This window comes from Schistocerca piceifrons, chromosome 1, assembly GCF_021461385.2.
Source record: "Schistocerca piceifrons isolate TAMUIC-IGC-003096 chromosome 1, iqSchPice1.1, whole genome shotgun sequence".
Lineage (NCBI taxonomy): Eukaryota > Metazoa > Arthropoda > Insecta > Orthoptera > Acrididae > Schistocerca > Schistocerca piceifrons.
This window is the reverse complement of record NC_060138.1, coordinates 1,145,978,080-1,145,998,879: the sequence shown is the minus strand read 5'-3', so window position 1 is coordinate 1,145,998,879 and position 20,800 is coordinate 1,145,978,080. Positions and strand designations below refer to the sequence as shown.

Sequence of the window (20,800 nt, the reverse complement as noted above, 5' to 3'; positions counted from 1 at the left end):
ATTTTCATTCGCTTATGTCGTATGGTATTATATTTTGGGGCAGCTCTTCCCGTTCTAAAAGGATAATTTTGGCTCAGATACGGGCGGTTCGGGCAATCAGTGGTGTAAGTTCACGAACCTCTTGTCGACCTCTGTTCACAAGTCTGGGACTTTTAACTTTGGCCTCCCAGTTATATATATTCCTTACTGTCATTTCTTGTTAACAATATTAACTTATTCCCAAGAACAAGCAGCTTTCCCTCAATTAATACTCGGCAGAAATCAAACTTGCATTTGGATCGGACTTCATTAAGTCTTGTACAAAAAGGAGTCCAGTATACTGCTGCATCCATTTTCAATAAACTACCACTCGAATTCAAGAATCTTAGCAGTAATCCACGCGGTTTCAAATCGAAACTGAAGAGTTTCCTCATGGGTCACTCCTTCTATTCTATTGAGGAGTTCCTTGAAAACTTAAGCTGATTCTTATGTTGTATTGTTGATTGCGTTTACTTAAACTAATGGACTGACTTTTTTCGGGTTCATGAATTTTTTTTTATCTGTTATTACTTTTATGTTGTAATTTCATGTACTGACATGTTGCATGATCTTGGAGACTTGCTCCTCAGTTTGGTCCTACAGAATTTGAAGTGTAAAATAAATAAATAAAAATACACCTTCTAGAAGTATGCCAGTGATTTAGAGTTGCAATTATCTGGGACAGATAGAACGGCCACCACAGTGGAATAGTGTTATCCATGTTTAGTGTTGCTACCAAGTCTGATAGTGCATGTAAGGAGCACGAACAGCATGAGATGTTGAGTGATCACTGTGTAGGATGCAGAGATGCCGCATACTCATGTGAGACAGCGATAGCAGCACCTGGGTCAGTCTGAAAGAAGTGGCCTCATTATGTGTCTCCATTTGGCCAGCTGGCCGAATCGGGCAGTACCCAAATTTGTGGGGCACTTGAGTGTGACAGTGATCCGATGCTGGACAGCATGTGAAATGGATGGCAGGTACGTTCGTCGTCAAGTTGCCTGCCGACCCCGTCTGAACAACACAAAGGAGGATCGCCGTTACTGCGCACCAGGCTCATCTTACCCCTTTAACATCTGTGCTTGCCATATGAGAACAAATAGTTTACTCCCTGCAACGTTCAGTGTGATCCCACACCACTGGTTGGAGACTACCATCAACTGGACTAGGGAACTATCATCCCACGAGTAGACTGTCGTTGACACCACAACACAAATGGCCGCGTTTTGAGCAGTGCCGTGACTGGGAAGCATGGGTTGCTGACGAATGACGTAGTATAGGTTTCAGCGATGAATCGCGACTCCGCACTGGCCCTGGTGACCACGTTCGGTGAATATGGCAGAGACGGGAGAACAGATACCATTGAATGTTTTGGAGAGGCACAGTGATGTTAGAGTATTTTACAGGCTATAAGACGCACATTTTTCATCGAATCCAAACGTCAGGTACGTCTTACACTGTAAATTAATGATAAAAGGTCCAGTGTTTGATTTAAAATTCCCGCCAGCCTTAAAAATGGCCATATAATCGATGCTGCAGATGGGAGACCTATATCTGTGTGGCAACATTGGATTCAACTGGCACCAGCAGTGCACCGATACGACGAACAGGAGTCGCAGGTATTCACAAGCTGGCTAACACTATCTCACTCCAGCCCCACCATCACAAACCCAGAACACTGTCTGCCATGTGATGCGTGATTTCAGTGTGGGGTGCCAGTGAATTAGAACTGAAGGTGATTTGTGTTTCCGGTAATAGTACAATATTTTTGTTAGTAGCTGGTTTCGTAATGGAAAAAAATAGAAGGTATTCATATTGTGCAGGCTATAAATTGAAAATAACAGCGTATGCAGAAGAACATGGAAACAGAGCAGCTGAGCGGCATTTCGGCCCTCCACCAACAGAAAAAACCATTCGCGACTTGCGGGCTAGTAAAGAAGAACTGAAAAAAAAAAAAACGTGGAATAAATTTCCTGTACTTTACATCTATGGTCACAAATTTTTTGTCATCAGACTACCGGTTTGGGTCTATAATGACCATCTTCAGACCTATTTATAAAAAATTGCTCTGAGCACTATGGGACCTAACTTCTGAGGTCATCAGTCCCCTAGAATTTAGAACTACTTAAACCTACCTAACCTATGGACATCACACACATCCAGGCCCGAGGCAGGATTCGAACCTGCGAGCGTAGCGGTCGCGCGGTTCCAGACTGTAGCGCCTAGAACCGCTCGGCCACTCCGGCCGGCAGACCTATTTATAAGAACATGTCCTAATACACTGGAGCCATAGTGGCATCGTCAAATGAAAAACACAGAATCAGCACTAGCATCATACAACTCTCTTGCCTGTTGTCAGTTTTCGTGACCGGTGCCGCTACCCCTTAATCAAGCAGTTCGTCAAATGGCCTCACGAGGGCTGAGTGCACCCGCTTGCCCACAGCACTCGGCAGACCCAGGTGGTGACCCTTCCAAGTGTTAGCCAAGCCCAACAGCGGGCTGCAAGCGGGATGCACTCAGCCCTTGTGAGGCCTATTGAGGAACAGCTTGATTGAGAAATAGCAGCAGCGGTCACGAAAACTGACAACGGCTGGAAGAGCACATGCTGACCATATGCCCCTGTGTATTTGCATCCGGTGACGCCTAAAGGCAGAGGATGACACGGCGGCTGGTCGGTACCGTTGGGCCATCAAGGCCTGTTCAGACGGTTGTGTTTTTGTTTTGCATCATCAAAAAAGCCATCGTCACTTTCTTCAAATAAAATCTGATTGTGCTAGCTTACACTGATAAAACCAGAGTCAGTGGGCATTTGATATCCAGTCCTACTGAAGCTGTAGTACTAAGATGTAATTTCCAGAAACTGCTATATTACAGCAATCCACCACTAATTTAGCGTCATATATAATTTTACAACCAATTTTTATATGCTCAGTACGAGGAGTCGGCATACTGAACATAGGGGAGCATATGCAGAGACAGCGAGACCGAAGATCACAGCACCGGTACATTATCAGGCCGGAGGCGTTTTCTTGCCTACTACGTCTTACGACATTGAAAATATTCACGGGAAAGAGAGGAAAACAAGATAAATTGTCATGCGTCCACTCAGAGGTATGGTAAGAAGCGATATTTAAAACGGATGCATGTTTTTAAGATTTTCCTCTTTTATGTGTTGAGACAAAATTCTGTCTTTAGAAACTTTCTCGCACGTGAAACCACACAAAAATTTATTATATTCACATAATTGTTCCTCATTGTACAAAACATAAAGTCCCAGTCTCTATAATTTTGCATTGTGTATTTTAGAGAGTGTCAATCGATTCTCTAACGAAGAGTTACATTAGAACTCTACTCACATAAACTGTTTATGAGTGTCATCAACGCGCAGCTAACCAACTCGCTAGTCAACTACTTCTTTCGTAAATTTCATGAGTTGCGACAAGTTCGAAGCAAAATTAACCGTGATCCAGGACAGCATTTATCTCTTTATTGCAGTTAAGGACCATAGTCGTACACAACAGGTAATTAATTTGGTCTATTTTGGCATTCTGCCACATTTGAGTACAAACGGTTTGTCTAGACTGTAGCTGTAGACGATATGTCACGTACTGTATTAATTGAAGGATGAATGTAAAGTGTGGGACTCATGCAGGCGTCATGCCATAAATACATCATGCATACATGGGCGCCACACTTTACATCTCATCTTTCAAGTAATACAATGCATGACACATCATGTACGGGTACAGTCCAGACAACTACACGGTCCAGTCACATTAATGTGAGCACCGCCTATGTTCTACGTCAACGTGCTATAACCACTCCCAAACGGCAGGTCGCAGAACTACCAGTGGAAGGAATGTAAAGTGTGTCCCAATCGCTAACAGCTGGTGGCCGCACTGGCAGCAGAGGGTGTGTAGTGCATGCTGTGGAGAGTGGAAAACAATACAATCGCTGTAATGCGGAAACGGAACGATTTATCTGACGCCCAAAAGGGCACGATCATTGGTTTTCGGGCCATTTCCGAAACTGTTAAGGCTTTTGTGACCACTTGTTGGCAAACTGCCTATTGGCTTCTGTCTCGGGTTCTTCGGCCGACGTTCATCTAATGATTTTTACTGACGTTTCGCCAGCACAAGTGGCTGGCATTGTCAAAGCTTCACCCTCCATTGCCGGTGGTGAACTGGAGCCGAGCTCGCGGCCGCATACTATATGTACCTGGCGCGCCAACTTTCGAGGGCTTCTCCGCGGTCATTTCCGGAGCGGTTCTCCTCTTGCTACCTGCGACGGTCGTTCGGTGCAGTACGGGAACGAGGATCCGCTTATCTTGATGCTTTCCTCTTTCTTATTGAAACTGTTCGCGTGTTTTTATATTTCTACAGCTTCTCTGAACAAGCGCGTGTGGTAGTGCTTCTCTACAGCCAGAACTTTCTTGCCGGAAATGACCGCGGAGAAGCCCTCGAACGTTGGCGCGCCACCCACGTACGTACAGTCTGCGGGCGCGAGCTCGGCTCCAGTTCACCACCGGCAATGGAGGGTGAAGCTTTGACAGTGCCAGCCACTCGTGCTGGCTAAACGTCAGTAAAATTAATGGATGATCGTCGGCCGAAGAACCCGAGACAGAAGCCAATAGGCATTTTGTCATTTCCAAAACGATTAGGTTCGTAAACTGTTCGTGTGCCACAGTGGTTAAGGTACTATATCGCGCACTGCAAAATGGCGCTATCCATAACCAACACAGAGTGGCCGTGCGGTTTGAGGTGCCGTGTCACGGATTGCGCGGCCCCTCCCGCCAGAGGCTCGAGTCCTCCCTCGGACATGAGTGTGTGTATTGTTCTTAGCATAAGTTAGTTTAAGTAGTGTGTAAGTCTAGGGGCCAATTACCTCCGCAGTTTGGTCCCTTAGGAATTCACACACATTTGAACATTTGAAAACCAACACATAGGGAAGTCTAGTGCAACACGAGCCGTAGATGCGGGGTTGAACGACGGCTGCGGGGATGTGTACATGTGACTGGACAGTGCATGTTATACGAAAACTTCTGTAAGAGCGCGATGTTATTGTACATATCTTCATGATCATGTAGCTTTTGAATTTTTTTTTCTAGTTTATTGATATGTATGTGTTTTTTACCATTGTCAATAAAGTTTGCTTGTTTCCCGTGACTTTAAGATTAGAACCCGAGAGTATACTTGGGAGAACGTCACAGTGATACTGAAAGTACTGAACTGGAAGGCTCTTCAAGATAGATGTAGACTGTCCCGAGAAAGTCTATTAACGAAGTTTCAAGAACCGGCTTTAAATGATTACTGTAGGGATATACTGCAACGCCCTACGTGTCGCACACATAGGGATCGAGACCATAAGATTAGAATAAGTACTGCACTCACAGAGGCATTCCAACAACCATTCTTCCCGCGCTCTATACGTGAATGAAACGGGAAGAAACCCTAATAACTGGTACTATGGGACGTATCCTCTACTATGCACCTCACGTTGGTTTGCAGAGTATAGGTGTATATCTAGGTTGGCAAAGGTTTTCTGTTCGGACGCCTGCGTATTTTAAATTAGTCCTTGGAAATGGCACTGATTCTTGGCTGTTTTGACCAGTACCGTTTTCGTTACTGACATTCACGAATTTTTTAATGTGCTTTTGTCCAATCTGTCAACTAACGGTAAAATTAATTACAAGTGCTGCATTTATTTGCGTATGTGGGAAAACTACTGTGCGAAGGAATATCGCTGTCGGTCAACGTAGGTGCAAGGGACTGTTTGAAATCAGTTGGTCTGAGGATTTCACTGTGTTCGGGAGCTGTATTGCGAATGCTCGTTTCGTCAATAAAATTGTTGTACAGAGTATCAGGACCGTGTGTTTACTTAACGTAACCATCTCCTGTAACATGTGCAACTACATGGGTGACGACCGACGATCTCGATCACTTATAAATTCAACGTATCTGTCTATTGTGCAACGACAATGCTGCTGGCACTGTGCTGCGCAGTTTTCACTGGTTGACAACGTTTCTCCAGCCACGTCACCCACTATGGATAACACCTCACATGCAAGTCGTGTGATAATCTCTTCGACAGGGCTACATTAGTGTGCAACGATGCAAAACAACGGAAAGTGAGAAACAATTTACTCTGTGATTTCGGGTGGAACCCCGTTTCTCTTCCAAACCTGGCTAGACACAAGCCAAGGCAGTGTAACCATGTGGAGACGTGTTTAATCGATTTTGATGGAACAACCGCGTCGCGCGCGAATAAGATCGCTTCGGAACTCGTGCAACTGGCTGCATCGCACTACGCCATCTCCCATCCAGCATGTCGCGCCGCTTACGGAGGACAATATTTGCTAGACAGTTCTTACAATGCGACCATCACCCAGGCAATCATTCGGCCACAGGACACACCTCAAACTACTGCCTTTACGACCAGAACAACCTACTTTGTGGTTTGCCATTGTGGACAATATCTTCAAATCGAGTGACGTCATTGACAACGACGTCAAATTCGTCACGTTATTAACCAAAGTCGGAGAACATATGGAGGCAACAAGTGATATCATCTTCACCCCTCCAGCAGACAACAAATACAAGACAGTCGAGACTGGTCTTCTACGTCGCCTCACCCGCTTCCCCGGTGAGAAAATTTATCACGTCGTTTGCGACGAAGTTTAAAGTGACGAGAACCCATCGCAACTATGATGTCGCCTACGCACACAGATTGACATTCGTCACTAGCCAGCTCTTTACGATTTACATAAACGATCTGGTTGATGGTATTGACAGCGACATTAGACTGTTTGCCGATGATGCTGCAGTCTACAGGAAAGTAGTATCACACGAAAGTTGTGAACAAATCAATGAGGATTTGCCGAAAATAAATGCGTGGTGTGATGACTGGCAGTTATCTCTCAGTATTAGTAAGTGTAACCTACTGAGTATAACAAGCCGAAAATCCCCATTAATGTACGAGTACAAAATAAATGCCCAGTCTTTCGAAGCGGTAACATCAGTCAAATATCTGAGTGTGACTATTCGAAATGATCTCAAATGGAATGATCGGATTACGCAAGTAACGGCTGAGGCGAACTCTAGATTGCAGTTTATTAGTAGAATCCTGAAGCGATGCAGTCGTTCAACAAAGGAAATAGCTTACAATACTTTAGTTCGTACAGTCTTAGAGTATTGTCCGTCTGTATGAGACCCTTACCAGTTGAGTCTGATTCAAGAGATTGAAAAGGTCCAAAGAAGAGCGGCAAGATTCGTGACTGATACATTCAGCCATCGCGAGAGCGTTACAAATCTCATAGAAAGTTTGAAGTGGGACACACTTGCAGACAGACGACAGACGAAGGAGCTGCTCACTAAAGTCCGAAATCCGATCTTCGCCGAAGATGTAGAGTATATATTATTACCACCAGATATTCAAATAGCGCAATGACCACCATTCAAAGACAAGGGAAATTAGAGCTCGTACTGAGGCGTGCAGTCAGCCATTGTTTCCTCGCGCGAACAGCGAGTGGAACAGAGAGGGGAGGGGGGGGATATGACTTTGGCGCGAACTGTGCCCTCCGCCATACATCGCTTGGTGGCTAGCGGAGTATGTATGTAGATGTACATGTAGACCACAAATTGTGGACTTTATGGGCTGTGAAGCTCCTTACGCAAGTGCAATTGGCAATGGTGAGCCATGAAAACAAATCCTTGGACGCACGCCTTAAACATGCCGATCGAATAGATTCGATCATAGGAAACAAACAATACATTAATAATGTCGGCGGGCATAAAGCGGACGTTCCTCGGCAATTGATGCGGCGACCCCCTACCACGAGCCGAGCCGACTCCGTCCACCCCCGCCGACTGACGTTACCGCACCAGGCCGGAGCGAAGACCTCGCTCGACACCAACAAACCCAGATCACCAACTGCGTCACGTCCGCGGGTAACAGAAGTCATTGCTCTCTCTAATGTTGTAGGTGTAGGCATCACTGTTCTTCTCAAATTGTGACAGATTATTTATAACGAAATTCATTAGAGAATATATGTACTGGATGGTACAGTTAAAATGCCTAGCTCCTTGAACAGGTACCTACTTGACATCTGTAGGTGAACATCACATATTATTCTTACTGCTTACTTTTCTGCAACGAGTACTGTCTTTCTGAGCAATGAGAAACGCTGGAAAGTTACTCCATACAATATTATACAGTGAAAATATACGTGGAATATGTCAGGAGGTTGATACTTCTGTTTCCAAGATTAGCGGTTATGCGAAGAGCAAAAGTAGCTGAACATAATTGCCTGAGCAGCTCAGTAACTTGCTTCTTCCAATTCACATTTTCGTCCATATGTAAACCCAAAAATGTGGAGCATTCTGCTCATGAGCTACATCAGTTGTTTATATGACTGTATTTGTTGTGCTGAACTGAATGTAGTGTTTTTTCATTTAAATTTGGGCTGAGTCCATTTTTATGGAACCACTTAGTAATTCCTTGGAAAATATTGTTTACTAACTTTTCTGCTACTTTCTCTGTAATGGCAAAAAGTACCATTTCTGCTTGTTGAGTGCCAAGTGAAAGTCATTCACATGTATAAGGAATAGGAGTGGACCAAAAATTGAACCCTCTGGGACTCACACCCCCCCCCCCCTCTCTCTCTCTCTCTCTCTCTCTCTCTCTCTCTCTCTCTATATATATATATATATATATATATAGCTCATTTTTTTACTTCTCTTCAAATCACATTAATCATAGAATGGAAACACACAGCAAAAGAACGTACCAGCGTGACTTCAAACACTTTGTTACAGGAAATGTTCAAAATGTCCTCCGTTAGCGACGATACATGCATCCACCCTCCGTCGCATGGAATCCCTGATGCGCTGATGCAGCCCTGGAGAATGGCGTATTGTGTCACAGCCGTCCACAATGCGAGCACGAAGAGTCTCTACATTTGGTACCGGGGTTGCGTAGACAAGAGCTTTCCAATGCACCCATAAATGAAAGTCAAGAGTGTTGAGGTCAGGAGAGCGTGGAGGCCATGGAATTGGTCCGCCTCTACCAATCCATCGGTCACCGAATCTGTTGTTGAGAAATGTGCAGGAGCACCATCGTGCATGAACCACATGTTGTGTCGTACTTGTAAAGGCACATGTTCTAGCAGCACAGGTAGAGTATCCCGTATTAAATCATGATAACGTGCTCCATTGAGCGTAGGTGGAAGAACATGGGGCCCAATCAAGACATCACCAACAATGCCTGCCCAAACGTTCACAGAAAATCTGTGTTGATGACGTTATTGCTCAATTGCGTGCGGATTCTCGTCAGCCCACACACGTTGATTGTGAAAATTTACAATTTGATCACGTTGAAATGAAGCCTCATCCGTAAAGAGAACATTTGCTCTGAAATGAGGATTGACACATTGTTGGATGAACCATTGGCAGAAGTGTACCCGTGGAGGCCAATCAGCTGCTGATAGTGCCTGCACACGCTGTACATGGTACGGAAACAACTGATTCTCCCGTAGCACTCTCCATACAGTGACGTGGACAACGTTACCTTGTACGGCAGCAACTTCTCTGACGCTGACATTAGGGTTATCGTCAACTGCACGAAGAATTGCCTCGTCCATTGCAGGTGTCCTCGTCGTTCTAGGTCTTCCCCAGTCGCGAGTCATAGGCTGGAATGTTCCGTGCTCCCTAAGACGCCGATCAATTGCTTCGAACGTCTTCCTGTCGGGACACCTTCGTTCTGGAAATCTGTCTCGATACAAACGTACCGAGCCACGGCTATTGCCCCTTGCTAATCCATACATCAAATGGGCATCTGCCAACTCCGCATTTGTAAACATTGCACTGACTGCAAAACCACGTTCGTGATGAACACTAATCTGTTGCTGCTACGTACTGATGTGCTTGATGCTAGTACTGTAGAGCAATGAGTCGCATGTCAACACAAGCACCGAAGTCAACATTACCTTCCTTCAATTGGGCCAACTGGCGGTGAATCGAGGAAGTACAGTACATACTGACGAAACTAAAATGAGCTCTAACATGGAAATTAAGCGTTTCCGGACACATGTCCACATAATATCTTTTCTTTATTTGTGTGTGAGGAATGTTTCCTGAAAGCTTGGCCGTACCTTTTTGTAACACCCTATGTATATATATATATATATATATATATATATATATATATATATATATGTTTTGCTTTCTGTTTATTGAGTATGATACAAACCAGCTGTGTGTAAAGAACCAATTTCATAAAACTTGAGGTTTTCTACGACAGTAACATCATCATTTAATAGATGAAAGGAGAAGATTTAAAAACTCATCAAATGAAGTAGTACAAACGCTTAAAAAATTAGACTGATAGGAAGTGCAAACTGGCTAAACTAGAATGGCTAGAGGACAAATGTAAGGATTTAGAAGCATACTTCACTGCGGGAAAGATAGATACCGCATACAGGAAAATTAAAGAGGCCGTTGGGGAAAAGGGATGTAGCTGTATTAATATCAAGAGCTCGGGTGGTAAAACACTCCTAAGCAAAGAAGAGAAAGCTAAAAGGCGGAAGGAGTATATAGAAGGACTGTGCAAGGGAGATGAACTTGAAGGCAGTTTTATGGAAATGAAAGAGGACGTAGATGAAGATAAGATGGCAGGTATAATACTGCGAGAAGAATTTGACAGAGCCTTGAATTATCTTAGCAGAAACAAGACCCCGGTCGTAAACGATATTCCGTCAGGGAGAGCCAGTCATGACAAAACTGCTCCATCCGGAGTACAAGATGTGAGAGATAGGCGGAATACCACCAGACTTAAAGAATAATGTAGTAATTCCAGTTACAAAGAAGGCAATTGGTGACAGGTGTGAAAATTACCGACCTATCAATTTGATAAGTCATGGTTGCGAAATACTGACACGAATTCCTTACAGAAGATTGCAAAAACTAGTAGAAGCCGACCATGGGGAAGATCAGTTTGGATGCCGGAGAAATGTAGGAACATGCGATCAATACCGACCCTACAACATATCTTAGAAGATAGGTTCAGGAAAGACAAACCTATGTTTATAACATTTCTAGGCTTAAAGGAAGTCTTTGACAATGTTGACTGGAGCACAATATAGGGAGCGAAAGGCTATTTGCAACTTCTTTATAAATCAGATGGCAGTTACAAGGGTCGAGTGGCATGAATGTGAAGCAGTGGTTGAGAAGGGAATGAGATAGGCTTGTAGCCTATCCTCAATGTTATTCAATATGTGCATTGAACAAGCAGTAAAGGAAACAAAAGAAAAATTTGGAGTAGGAATTAAGTTGCAGGGAGAAGAAATGAAAACATTGAGGTTTGCCGACAACGTTGTAATTCTGTGAGAGATAGCAATGGATTTAGAAGAACAGTAGAACGGAATGGACGATGTTTTGAAAGGAAAATATAAGATGAACATTAACAAAAGCAAAACAAGGATAATGGAACGTAGTCTAATTAAATCAGATGATACTCAGGGAATTAGTTTAGGAAACGAGACACGTAAAGTAGTAGATGAGATGCGCTATTTGGGCAGCAAAGTAGCTCATGACGAGGATAGAACATGGAGACTGGCAATGGCAAGAAAAGCGTTTCTGAAGAAGAGGAATTTGTTAACACGGATTACAGATTTAAGTGACAGGAAGTTTTTTCTGAAATTATTTGTGTGGCGTGTAGCCATGTGTGGAAGTGAAACATGGACAATAAACAGCTGAGACAAGAAGAGAATAGAAGCTTTTGAAATGTGGTGCTGGAGAAGAATGATGAAGATCAGGTGGGTACATCGCGTAACTAATTAGGGGGTTCAGTCCGGAACTGTGAGACTGCTATGGTCGCAAGTTCGAATCCTGCCTGGGGCATGAATGTGTGTGATGTCCTTAGGTTAGTTAGGTTTAAGTAGTTCTAAGTTCTAGGGGACTGATGACCTCAGATGTTAAGTCCCCTAGTGCTCAGAGACATTTGAGCCAGTTTAAAATTAGGTGGTACTGATTGGATTGGGGAGAGAAGAAGGCCAAAGGAAGGGCTCGGTTGATTGGACACATTCTGAGACATCGAGGGATTACCAGTTTAGTACTGGAGGGAAATGTTTAGGGGTAAAAATCGTAGAGGAAGAGCAAGAGATGAATACACTAAGCAGATTTTCCGCCCCCGGTAGCTGAATGGTCAGCGTGACGGATTGTGAATCCTCTGGGCCCGGTTTCTATTCCCGGCTGGGTTGGGGAATTTTCTCCGCCCATGAACTGGGCATTGTGCTGTCCTCATCACCATCATCCCATCATCCTCATCGACTGCAGGTCGCCGAAGTGGCGTCAAATTGGAAGACCGGCACCCGGCGAACGGTCTGCCCGACGGGGAGCTCTAGCCATGCGATAAAATAATATAAACTAAGCAGATTCAGAAGGATGTAGGTAGCAGTAGATGAAGAGGATCGCACAGGATACAGTAGCATAGAGAGCTGCATCAAACCAGTATTCGGATCGAAGAACGCAACAACAGCAACATGACCACACTTCCGTGGGGCACTCCTGACGATGGTGAAGGCTCGCCGTCGAGGTACAGGGTTCTATTGCTTACGAAGTCTTCGAGCCTCTCACATATCTGGGTATCTACTCCGCATGGTCGTACCTTCGTTAGCAGTCTGCACTGTGGTACCGTATCAAACGCTTTCCGGATATCTAGGAATATACACTCCTGGAAATGGAAAAAAGAACACATTGACACCGGTGTGTCAGACCCACCATACTTGCTCCGGACACTGTGAGAGGGCTGTACAAGCAATGATCACACGCACGGCACAGCGGACACACCAGGAACCGCGGTGTTGGCCGTCGAATGGCGCTAGCTGCGCAGCATTTGTGCACCGCCGCCGTCAGTGTCAGCCAGTTTGCCGTGGCATACGGAGCTCCATCGCAGTCTTTAACACTGGTAGCATGCCGAGACAGCGTGGACGTGAACCGTATGTGCAGTTGACGGACTTTGAGCGAGGGCGTATAGTGGGCATGCGGGAGGCCGGGTGGACGTACCGCCGAATTGCTCAACACGTGGGGCGTGAGGTCTCCACAGTACATCGATGTTGTCGCCAGTGGTCGGCGGAAGGTGCACGTGCCCGTCGACCTGGGACCGGACCGCAGCGACGCACGGATGCACGCCAAGACCGTAGGATCCTACGCAGTGCCGTAGGGGACCGCACCGCCACTTCCCAGCAAATTAGGGACACTGTTGCTCCTGGGGTATCGGCGAGGACCATTCGCAACCGTCTCCATGAAGCTGGGCTACGGTCCCGCACACCGTTAGGCCGTCTTCCGCTCACGCCCCAACATCGTGTAGCCCGCCTCCAGTGGTGTCGCGACAGGCGTGAATGGAGGGACGAATGGAGACGTGTCGTCTTCAGCGATGAGAGTCGCTTCTGCCTTGGTGCCAATGATGGTCGTATGCGTGTTTGGCGCCGTGCAGGTGAGCGCCACAATCAGGACTGCATACGACCGAGGCACACAGGGCCAACACCCGGCATCATGGTGTGGGGAGCGATCTCCTACACTGGCCGTACACCACTGGAGATCGTCGAGGGGACACTGAATAGTGCACGGTACATCCAAACCGTCATCGAACCCATCGTTCTACCATTCCTAGACCGGCAAGGGAACTTGCTGTTCCAACAGGACAATGCACGTCCGCATGTATCCCGTGCCACCCAACGTGGTCTAGAAGGTGTAAGTCAACTACCCTGGCCAGCAAGATCTCCGGATCTGTCCCCCATTGAGCATGTTTGGGACTGGATGAAGCGTCGTCTCACGCGGTCTGCACGTCCAGCACGAACGCTGGTCCAACTGAGGCGCCAGGTGGAAATGGCATGGCAAGCCGTTCCACAGGACTACATCCAGCATCTCTACGATCGTCTCCATGGGAGAATAGCAGCCTGCATTGCTGCGAAAGGTGGATATACACTGTACTAGTGCCGACATTGCGCATGCTCTGTTGCCTGTGTCTATGTGCCTGTGGTTCTGTCAGTGTGATCATGTGATGTATCTGACCCCAGGAATGTGTCAATAAAGTTTCCCCTTCCTGGGACAATGAATTCACGGTGTTCGTATTTCAATTTCCAGGAGTGTAGAATCTGTCTGTCGTCCTTCGTCGGTACATCGCAGCATATCGTGCTAGAAAAGGGTAAGCTAAGTTTCGCACTAGAGATGCACTCCAAATGCATGCTGATTTGTGGACAGCTGCTTCTCTGTCGCAAGGAACGTGGAGCAAGTACAAACCGTTGCCTTTTTGGCGGACTCCTTCTTCTTGCCCTTCTCGCTGAAGTGGGAGCCGTGCTCTCCGTACTTGTGGTAGCCGCCTTTCTCCTGGCCGTTGCTCCAGAAGTCGTCCAGGTGGTGGTGCTCGTCCTTGTGGTACTTGTCGCGGTATCCCTGAAACACAAACAACACGCTCCGGTAACACAAGATTCTTCTTCCAGATCTCACGCAACAAATCAACAAACGTCTCCAGGTTACTGTTCACTGGACTGTTAACGTTGATGCATCTTGTAATAAGTACTCGTACGGATTTTAGGTAAGAAGATTAAATCTTATATGAAAGTCATTTAGTTGTAATATGATTTCAATGATTTGAGAAACAGCAGAAGTCGAATGAAATACAAAATAGAACTGATCCATTGGATTACTGTCCCTTATCACTCACATTTATTTCTGGCAGAAACCTAGTAATTACTTTGTTTAAAGACTGTCATCTATCTAAAAATGAATAACATCATCCGTGGAATTGTGTATGGGTTCTGAAAAGATTGATCGTGTGAAATTCAATGAGGCCTTTTCACGTATTATATCGTCACTCTCATAGAAAGAGAAGACCAGGTTGGTTAGGCGCTTCTCGATTTTCGAAAAGCTTTTGATCCAGAATGGCATTCTAAATAAAGTACGTTCGTATGGGATCTCTAACCAGGCTTGCGACTGGCTCAAATTTTTTTCTTGTTGGAAGGGCGTGGCCTGCTATCTTTAACGGAGAGTGATCCACAGACAATGAATCTCTGTCTGATGTGCCTCAGAGGGATCAACAATATCGTTGCAGTTCATGTTATACACTAATGGCTTAGCGCATAGCATTATTTACAATCTCATACGTCCTCGAAAGGTTTAAGAGTGGGGTTAAAGTCTGAGACGAAAGGATATCAATAAGATTAGCTGATGACAATGCTATCCTCAGTGAAAAGGAAGAATGGCAGGACGTATGAATGGAATGAACAGTCTAATGACTACAGAATATTGACTGAGAGTAAACCGAAGAAAGGCATAAGTAAAGAGCAGTAGCAGAAATAAGAGAGCGATAATCTTAACATAAAAATTGGGAAGCACCTGGTAGTCAAAGTTAAGGAAGCAGGCCGGCCGGAGTGGCCGTGCGGTTCTGGGCGCTACAGTCTGGAACCGAGCGACCGCTACGGTCGCAGGTTCGAATCCTGTCTCGGGCATGGATGTGTGTGATGTTCTTAGGTTAGTTAGGTTTAATTAGTCCTAAGTCCTAGGCGACTGACGACCTCAGAAGTTAAGTCCCATAGTGCTCAGAGCCAATTGTTAAGACGTCGGGGAATAACTTCCATGCTCAGAGCCATTTGAACCATTTTAAGGAAGCAAAATAAGACATGACGGACGAAGCAACGTGGACATAAAAAGCGGGTTAGTAGATGCCATGTTGCATCTCCATGATGCCACGTGGAGCAGGATGACACGGCGGCCGGTCGACATCGTGTGGTCTCCAGGGCCGGACTGTGGAGTTAAAGTCAGTGATATTCTTAAGTTTGGTGTACGGAACCAGTTGCCCCCTCTGGCTCGATATAGAATATTTTCATTTTGTTTGCTTTCTTGCCCCCCACTTATTTTTGTATCGGTCTGCATTGAAAACACCTCCACTAAAGGGCAAGAGCCGACGGAATGTGGTGTGCGACTTGTCTGGGAACGATCCTACTCCATTCAATCATGGTTTTTGGTGTTGATAACATGGACTCACTTTAATCTTCGCCTTCAAGCTTGCATTGAGAGCTTCGATGAGCCAATGATGGAAATAAAAGAAAGGTTGAGGAGCGGGGATTAAAATTCAGTGTGAACGGATACCACTGTTAAGGTTCGCTGTGACATTGCTGTCTTCAGCGAAACTGAAGAATTACAGGACCTGTTGAATGGAATGAAGTTTAATCGGTAGGGATATGAACTGAGAGTAAATCGAAGAAAGACGGAAGTAATGAGAAGTAGTAGAAATTAATACAGCGAGAAACTTATCAGAATTGGCCATCAGGAAGTAGATGAACTCAAATTTTGCTACTTAGGCAGCAAAATAAACCGTGATGTATGAAGCAAGGAGGAAAGATAAAGCACACAAAATGATTCAAATGGCTCTGAGCACTATGGGACTTAACTTCTGAGGTCATCAGTCCCCTAGAACTTAGAACTACTTAAACCTAACTAACCTAAGGACATCACACATCTATGCCCGAGGCAGCATTCGAACCTTCGACCGTAGCGGTCGCCCGGTTCCAGACTGTAGCGCCTCGAACCACTCGGCCACCCTGGCCGGCAAAGCACACAACGCCGGCCGCTGTGACCGAGCGCTTCAGTCCGGAACCGCACTGCTGCTACGGTCGCAAGTTCGAATCCTGCCTCGGGCATGGATGTGTGTGATGTCCTTAGGTTAGTTAGGTTTAAGTAGTTCTAAGTCAAGGGACTGATGACATCAGATGTTAAGTCCCATAGTGTTTTGAGCCATTTGAACCATTTTTAAAGCACACAAGCACTGGCAAAAGGGCATTCCTGACCAAGAGAAGTCTGATAGCATGAAACATAAGTCTTAATCTGAGGAAGAAATCTCTTAGAATGTGCGTTTGGAGCACAGCATTCTATGGCACTGAGACATGAACTGTGAAAAACCGGAACAGAAGAGAATAGACCATTTGAGATGTGGTGTTACAGAAGAATGTTGAAAATTAAATGGACTGATAAGGTAAGGAATGAGGAGGTTCTTCGCAGAATCGGCGAGGAAGGGAATATGTGAAAAACACTGACACGAAGAAGGAACAGGATGATAGGACATCTGTTAAGACGTCGGCCGGCCGGAGTGGCCGAGCGGTTCTAGGCGCTACAGTCTGGAACCGCGCGATCGCTACGGCCGCAGGTTCGTATCCTGCCTCGGGCATGGATGTGTGTGATGTCCTTAGGTTAGTTAGGTTTAAGTAGTTCTAAGTTCTAGGGGACTGATGACCTCAGCAGTTGAGTCCCATAGGGCTCAGAGCCATTTGTTAAGACGTCGGGGAATAATGTAGAGGGATCTGTACAGGGTAAAAACTACAGGAAGACAGAGACTGATATACATTCAGAAACTAACTGAGAACGTAGGCTGCAAGTGCACTCTGAATGGTGCCAAAACTGACAATTGACCCTAAATAACGAAAAGTGTGAGGTCATCCTCATGAGTGATAAAAGGAATCCGTTAAACTTCGGTTACACGATGAATCAGTCTAATCTAAGAGCCGTAAATTCAACTAAATACCTAGGTATTACAGTTACGAGCAACGTAAATTGGAAGGAACACATAGAAAACGTTGTGAGGAAGCCTAATCAAAGACTGCGTTTTATTGGCAGGACACTTAGAAAATGTAACAGATCTATTAAAGAGACTGCGTACAGTTCGCTTGTCCGTCCTCTTTTCGAATATTGCCGCGCGGTGTGGGATCTTCGTAAGATAGGATTGACGGGGCACATCGAAAAAGTTCAAAGAAGGGTAGCACGTTTTGTATTATTGCGAAATAGAGCAGAGTGTGTCACTGTAATGGTACAGGATTTTGGATGAACATCATTAAAAGAAAGGCGTTTCTCGTTGCGGCGGAATCTTCTCACGACATTCCAATCACCAACTTTCTCCTTCGAATACGAAAATATTTTGTTGATGCCGACCTACATCGGGAGAAATGATCAACATGATAAAATAAGGGAAATCAGAGCTCACACGGGAAGATATAGGTGTTCGATTTCTCTGCGCGCTGTTCGAGATTGGAATAATACACCATTATTGTGAAGGTGGTTCAAATTGTTCAAACGTGTGCGAAATCTTATGGGACTTAACTGCTAAGGTCATCAGTCCCTGAGCTTACACACTACTTAACCTAAATTACCCTATGGACAAACACACACACTCATGCCCGAGGGAGGACTCTAACCTCCGCCGGGACCAGCCGCACAGTCCGTGACTGCAGCGCCCCAGACCGCTAGGCTAATCCCCCGCGGCCAAGGTCTTTCGATGAACCCCCTACCAGGCACTTAAGTGTGATTTGCAGAGCATCCATGTAGATGTAGATGTAAAAGATTGGCAGAGGAAAGGAATTCGTGACAGGTCGCATTAAACCAGTCAAAAGACTGACGACTAAAAAGTATGTGCACCTTGTGACCTACCCATGAGAAAATTAGTCCGGTCTGTCGAGACCGCATAGGCAGACGAGTTTGTCTCTACCTGTAGTATTCTAAAGTTGTCAGTTAATAAGTTGAGAAGATGGACAGGTGTTGCCACACACAAATAAAAGGGTTGTCTTTAAAGTATTCACATTTTAAACCCAAGAGACCTCGAATGGCTGAGAATAACTGAGCAGAAAAGGGAGTGGCGGGGCTGGATTGAGCTGTGAGTGATCGATAATCTTCAAGATTTTCGTATAATGAAATATAAAAAAGAATTTTACAATGAATTTCCCCAGTTGGGAACTGTTTTTAAAATTGTACACTCAATAGGAATAACAAATTGTTAGTCTCAGAATCAGGCCAAAATTCCAAAGCGATACATGAAACAAAAGATTCAAAACAGGTAATAGGCCACAAGAATACGCACATAATGTTAAAACCACTGGAACAATAAAATTAGAGAGAGCTTCCTACCAAACTAAGAACAATCAGCCAAAAAAATTTAAAATACATAACGGACTCAAACTATTGTACCTAGGCCAGAGCATCGCACACAAGCTTGCTATAACCGTGATACTTCTTACATGAAGGCTTGTTCTAAATAATAGTACAAACAGTCTGGCCAGTAAGACAGTTATAATTTCCCGACAGTTTTAAGAGACACGATCAATACCGAAGCAATTTGAAAATTTAAGAAAAACGACGAAATGCATTCACAAATTCTCGAAATAATTTAGACCTCCTTTTCAGAACGGATTTATAACAACAATATGAACTAGAAGAAACAAGGCTTCGTTCACAATAATTGGAAGAGGAAACTAGACCGAGACACAAGCATGCTAGCAGGAATGTGTCAAGATTTGTTTCAGTTATACGTGCTCACATCACATGTCACAAGTGCGATAACATGTGCGGTTCATTCAATGTTACTGGACAGCTGCATTGAATAAGCAACATGCAACTCTCAGAACTAGGAGTAATTCTATAACAGGAGAGGCGTGTTCGCAATAATCATTAATCACTTTAGCACTGATTGGAACCGCGTGTACAAAGAAATGAATCCGCTCTCTCCTACGGGCACACTACCAGTCATACCGGAGAGATAATTAATAACAACTTCCGCTAAGACTTTAAGGGAGCACTGTATATCACTCTCTCTCTCTCGCTCTATCTCTCTCTCTCTCTCTCTCTCTCTCTCTCTCTCTCTCTCTCTCACACACACACACACACACACACACACACACACACGCACATACAGCTCAAAACAACGCTGCCCCAAGTTGTGCTTTCAAGGTAGCAGCAGCATGAGAGAAAGCTCTACCGGGTGATCAGAAGCAGTCTGAAAAGCTTTAAATGTGTAGCAGGAGAGGTTGTGCTGAGAAATAATTGTTAAGAAAAAAAATCAATACTTTGCGCCCTTTCCTGGTTAAGTAGTATTGAGATTAGGCAATAAGGCCGTTGCGCGTGCAAATTCAAGCGGGTCGGAAGATGCAGTTAGCTTCAGTCGTTCTCATAGCGTTGATAATAGTGCACGAGACTGCTCAGGTTTTGGCTGGGGTTCGATTCTTACTACAGCCTTTTGTCCAATTTTTCTATCGTCCTCTTGTTTGGTTTTAGGAAACCAAACGAAGGACACTTTTGGCGACACCGTCTCTGGTGGGCCGATTGAATTTGCGCGCGCAACGGCGTGACTGGTTACTTTCAGTGCTAATTAACTCTGAAATGGCGCAACGTATCGAATTTTTTTCTTACGATTGCTTTCCAGCACAACCTACCGTGGAACACCTTTACAAGCTTTTCAGATTGCTTCTGACTATCCTGTACAGCAAAAAGGACCAGGCTTGTCATTAACTACAGTTCTCGGCCAGTCATCATCATTAGTTTTCTGCTGTATTAGCATGTCCTTTGTACCTCAATTTCATGCGATTCATTGCTCCTTCTCAATGCAGGCGTGTGTGTTGCGGTCCATCACATCATCCATGATCTGAAATCTCTTCTTCCCTCGCCTCCTCTTTCCTTCCAGGTACCCTCCTTTTCTTTTAGTATATGTCCAATCTAATTTCTTTTCCTTCTTTTATTACATCGAGTGTGGTCTTCCACTAGTCTCAGTACCTCTTCATTTGCCACTCTATCCATCCAACTTATTCTTCCCCCTTCTCCGCCAATTCCACATGTCAAAAGCCTCCAGCTTTGCTCTATCTTTCTTCCTCACCATACGAGAGGACACTCCATACAAAACACTGTATTAGCCTTATCCTTAAATCTTTGTCCAATTGCTGCAAAAAATTCTCCTTTTCTTATAAAATGTCTCT

At 44.9% G+C, this 20,800-nt stretch overlaps 1 protein-coding gene across 2 annotated transcripts in view; it reads right to left on the bottom strand.

The window, feature by feature from the left end:
• Positions 1-20,800, bottom strand: part of LOC124780975 (dehydrin Rab18-like) — a 108,680-nt gene that overhangs the window by 6,998 nt on the left and 80,882 nt on the right. For both annotated transcript variants that reach the window (XM_047253820.1, XM_047253821.1), the window contains exon 4: positions 14,313-14,465. In XM_047253820.1, the coding sequence (XP_047109776.1) occupies positions 14,313-14,465 (153 nt within the window). The remainder of the gene's footprint in view (positions 1-14,312; positions 14,466-20,800) is intronic.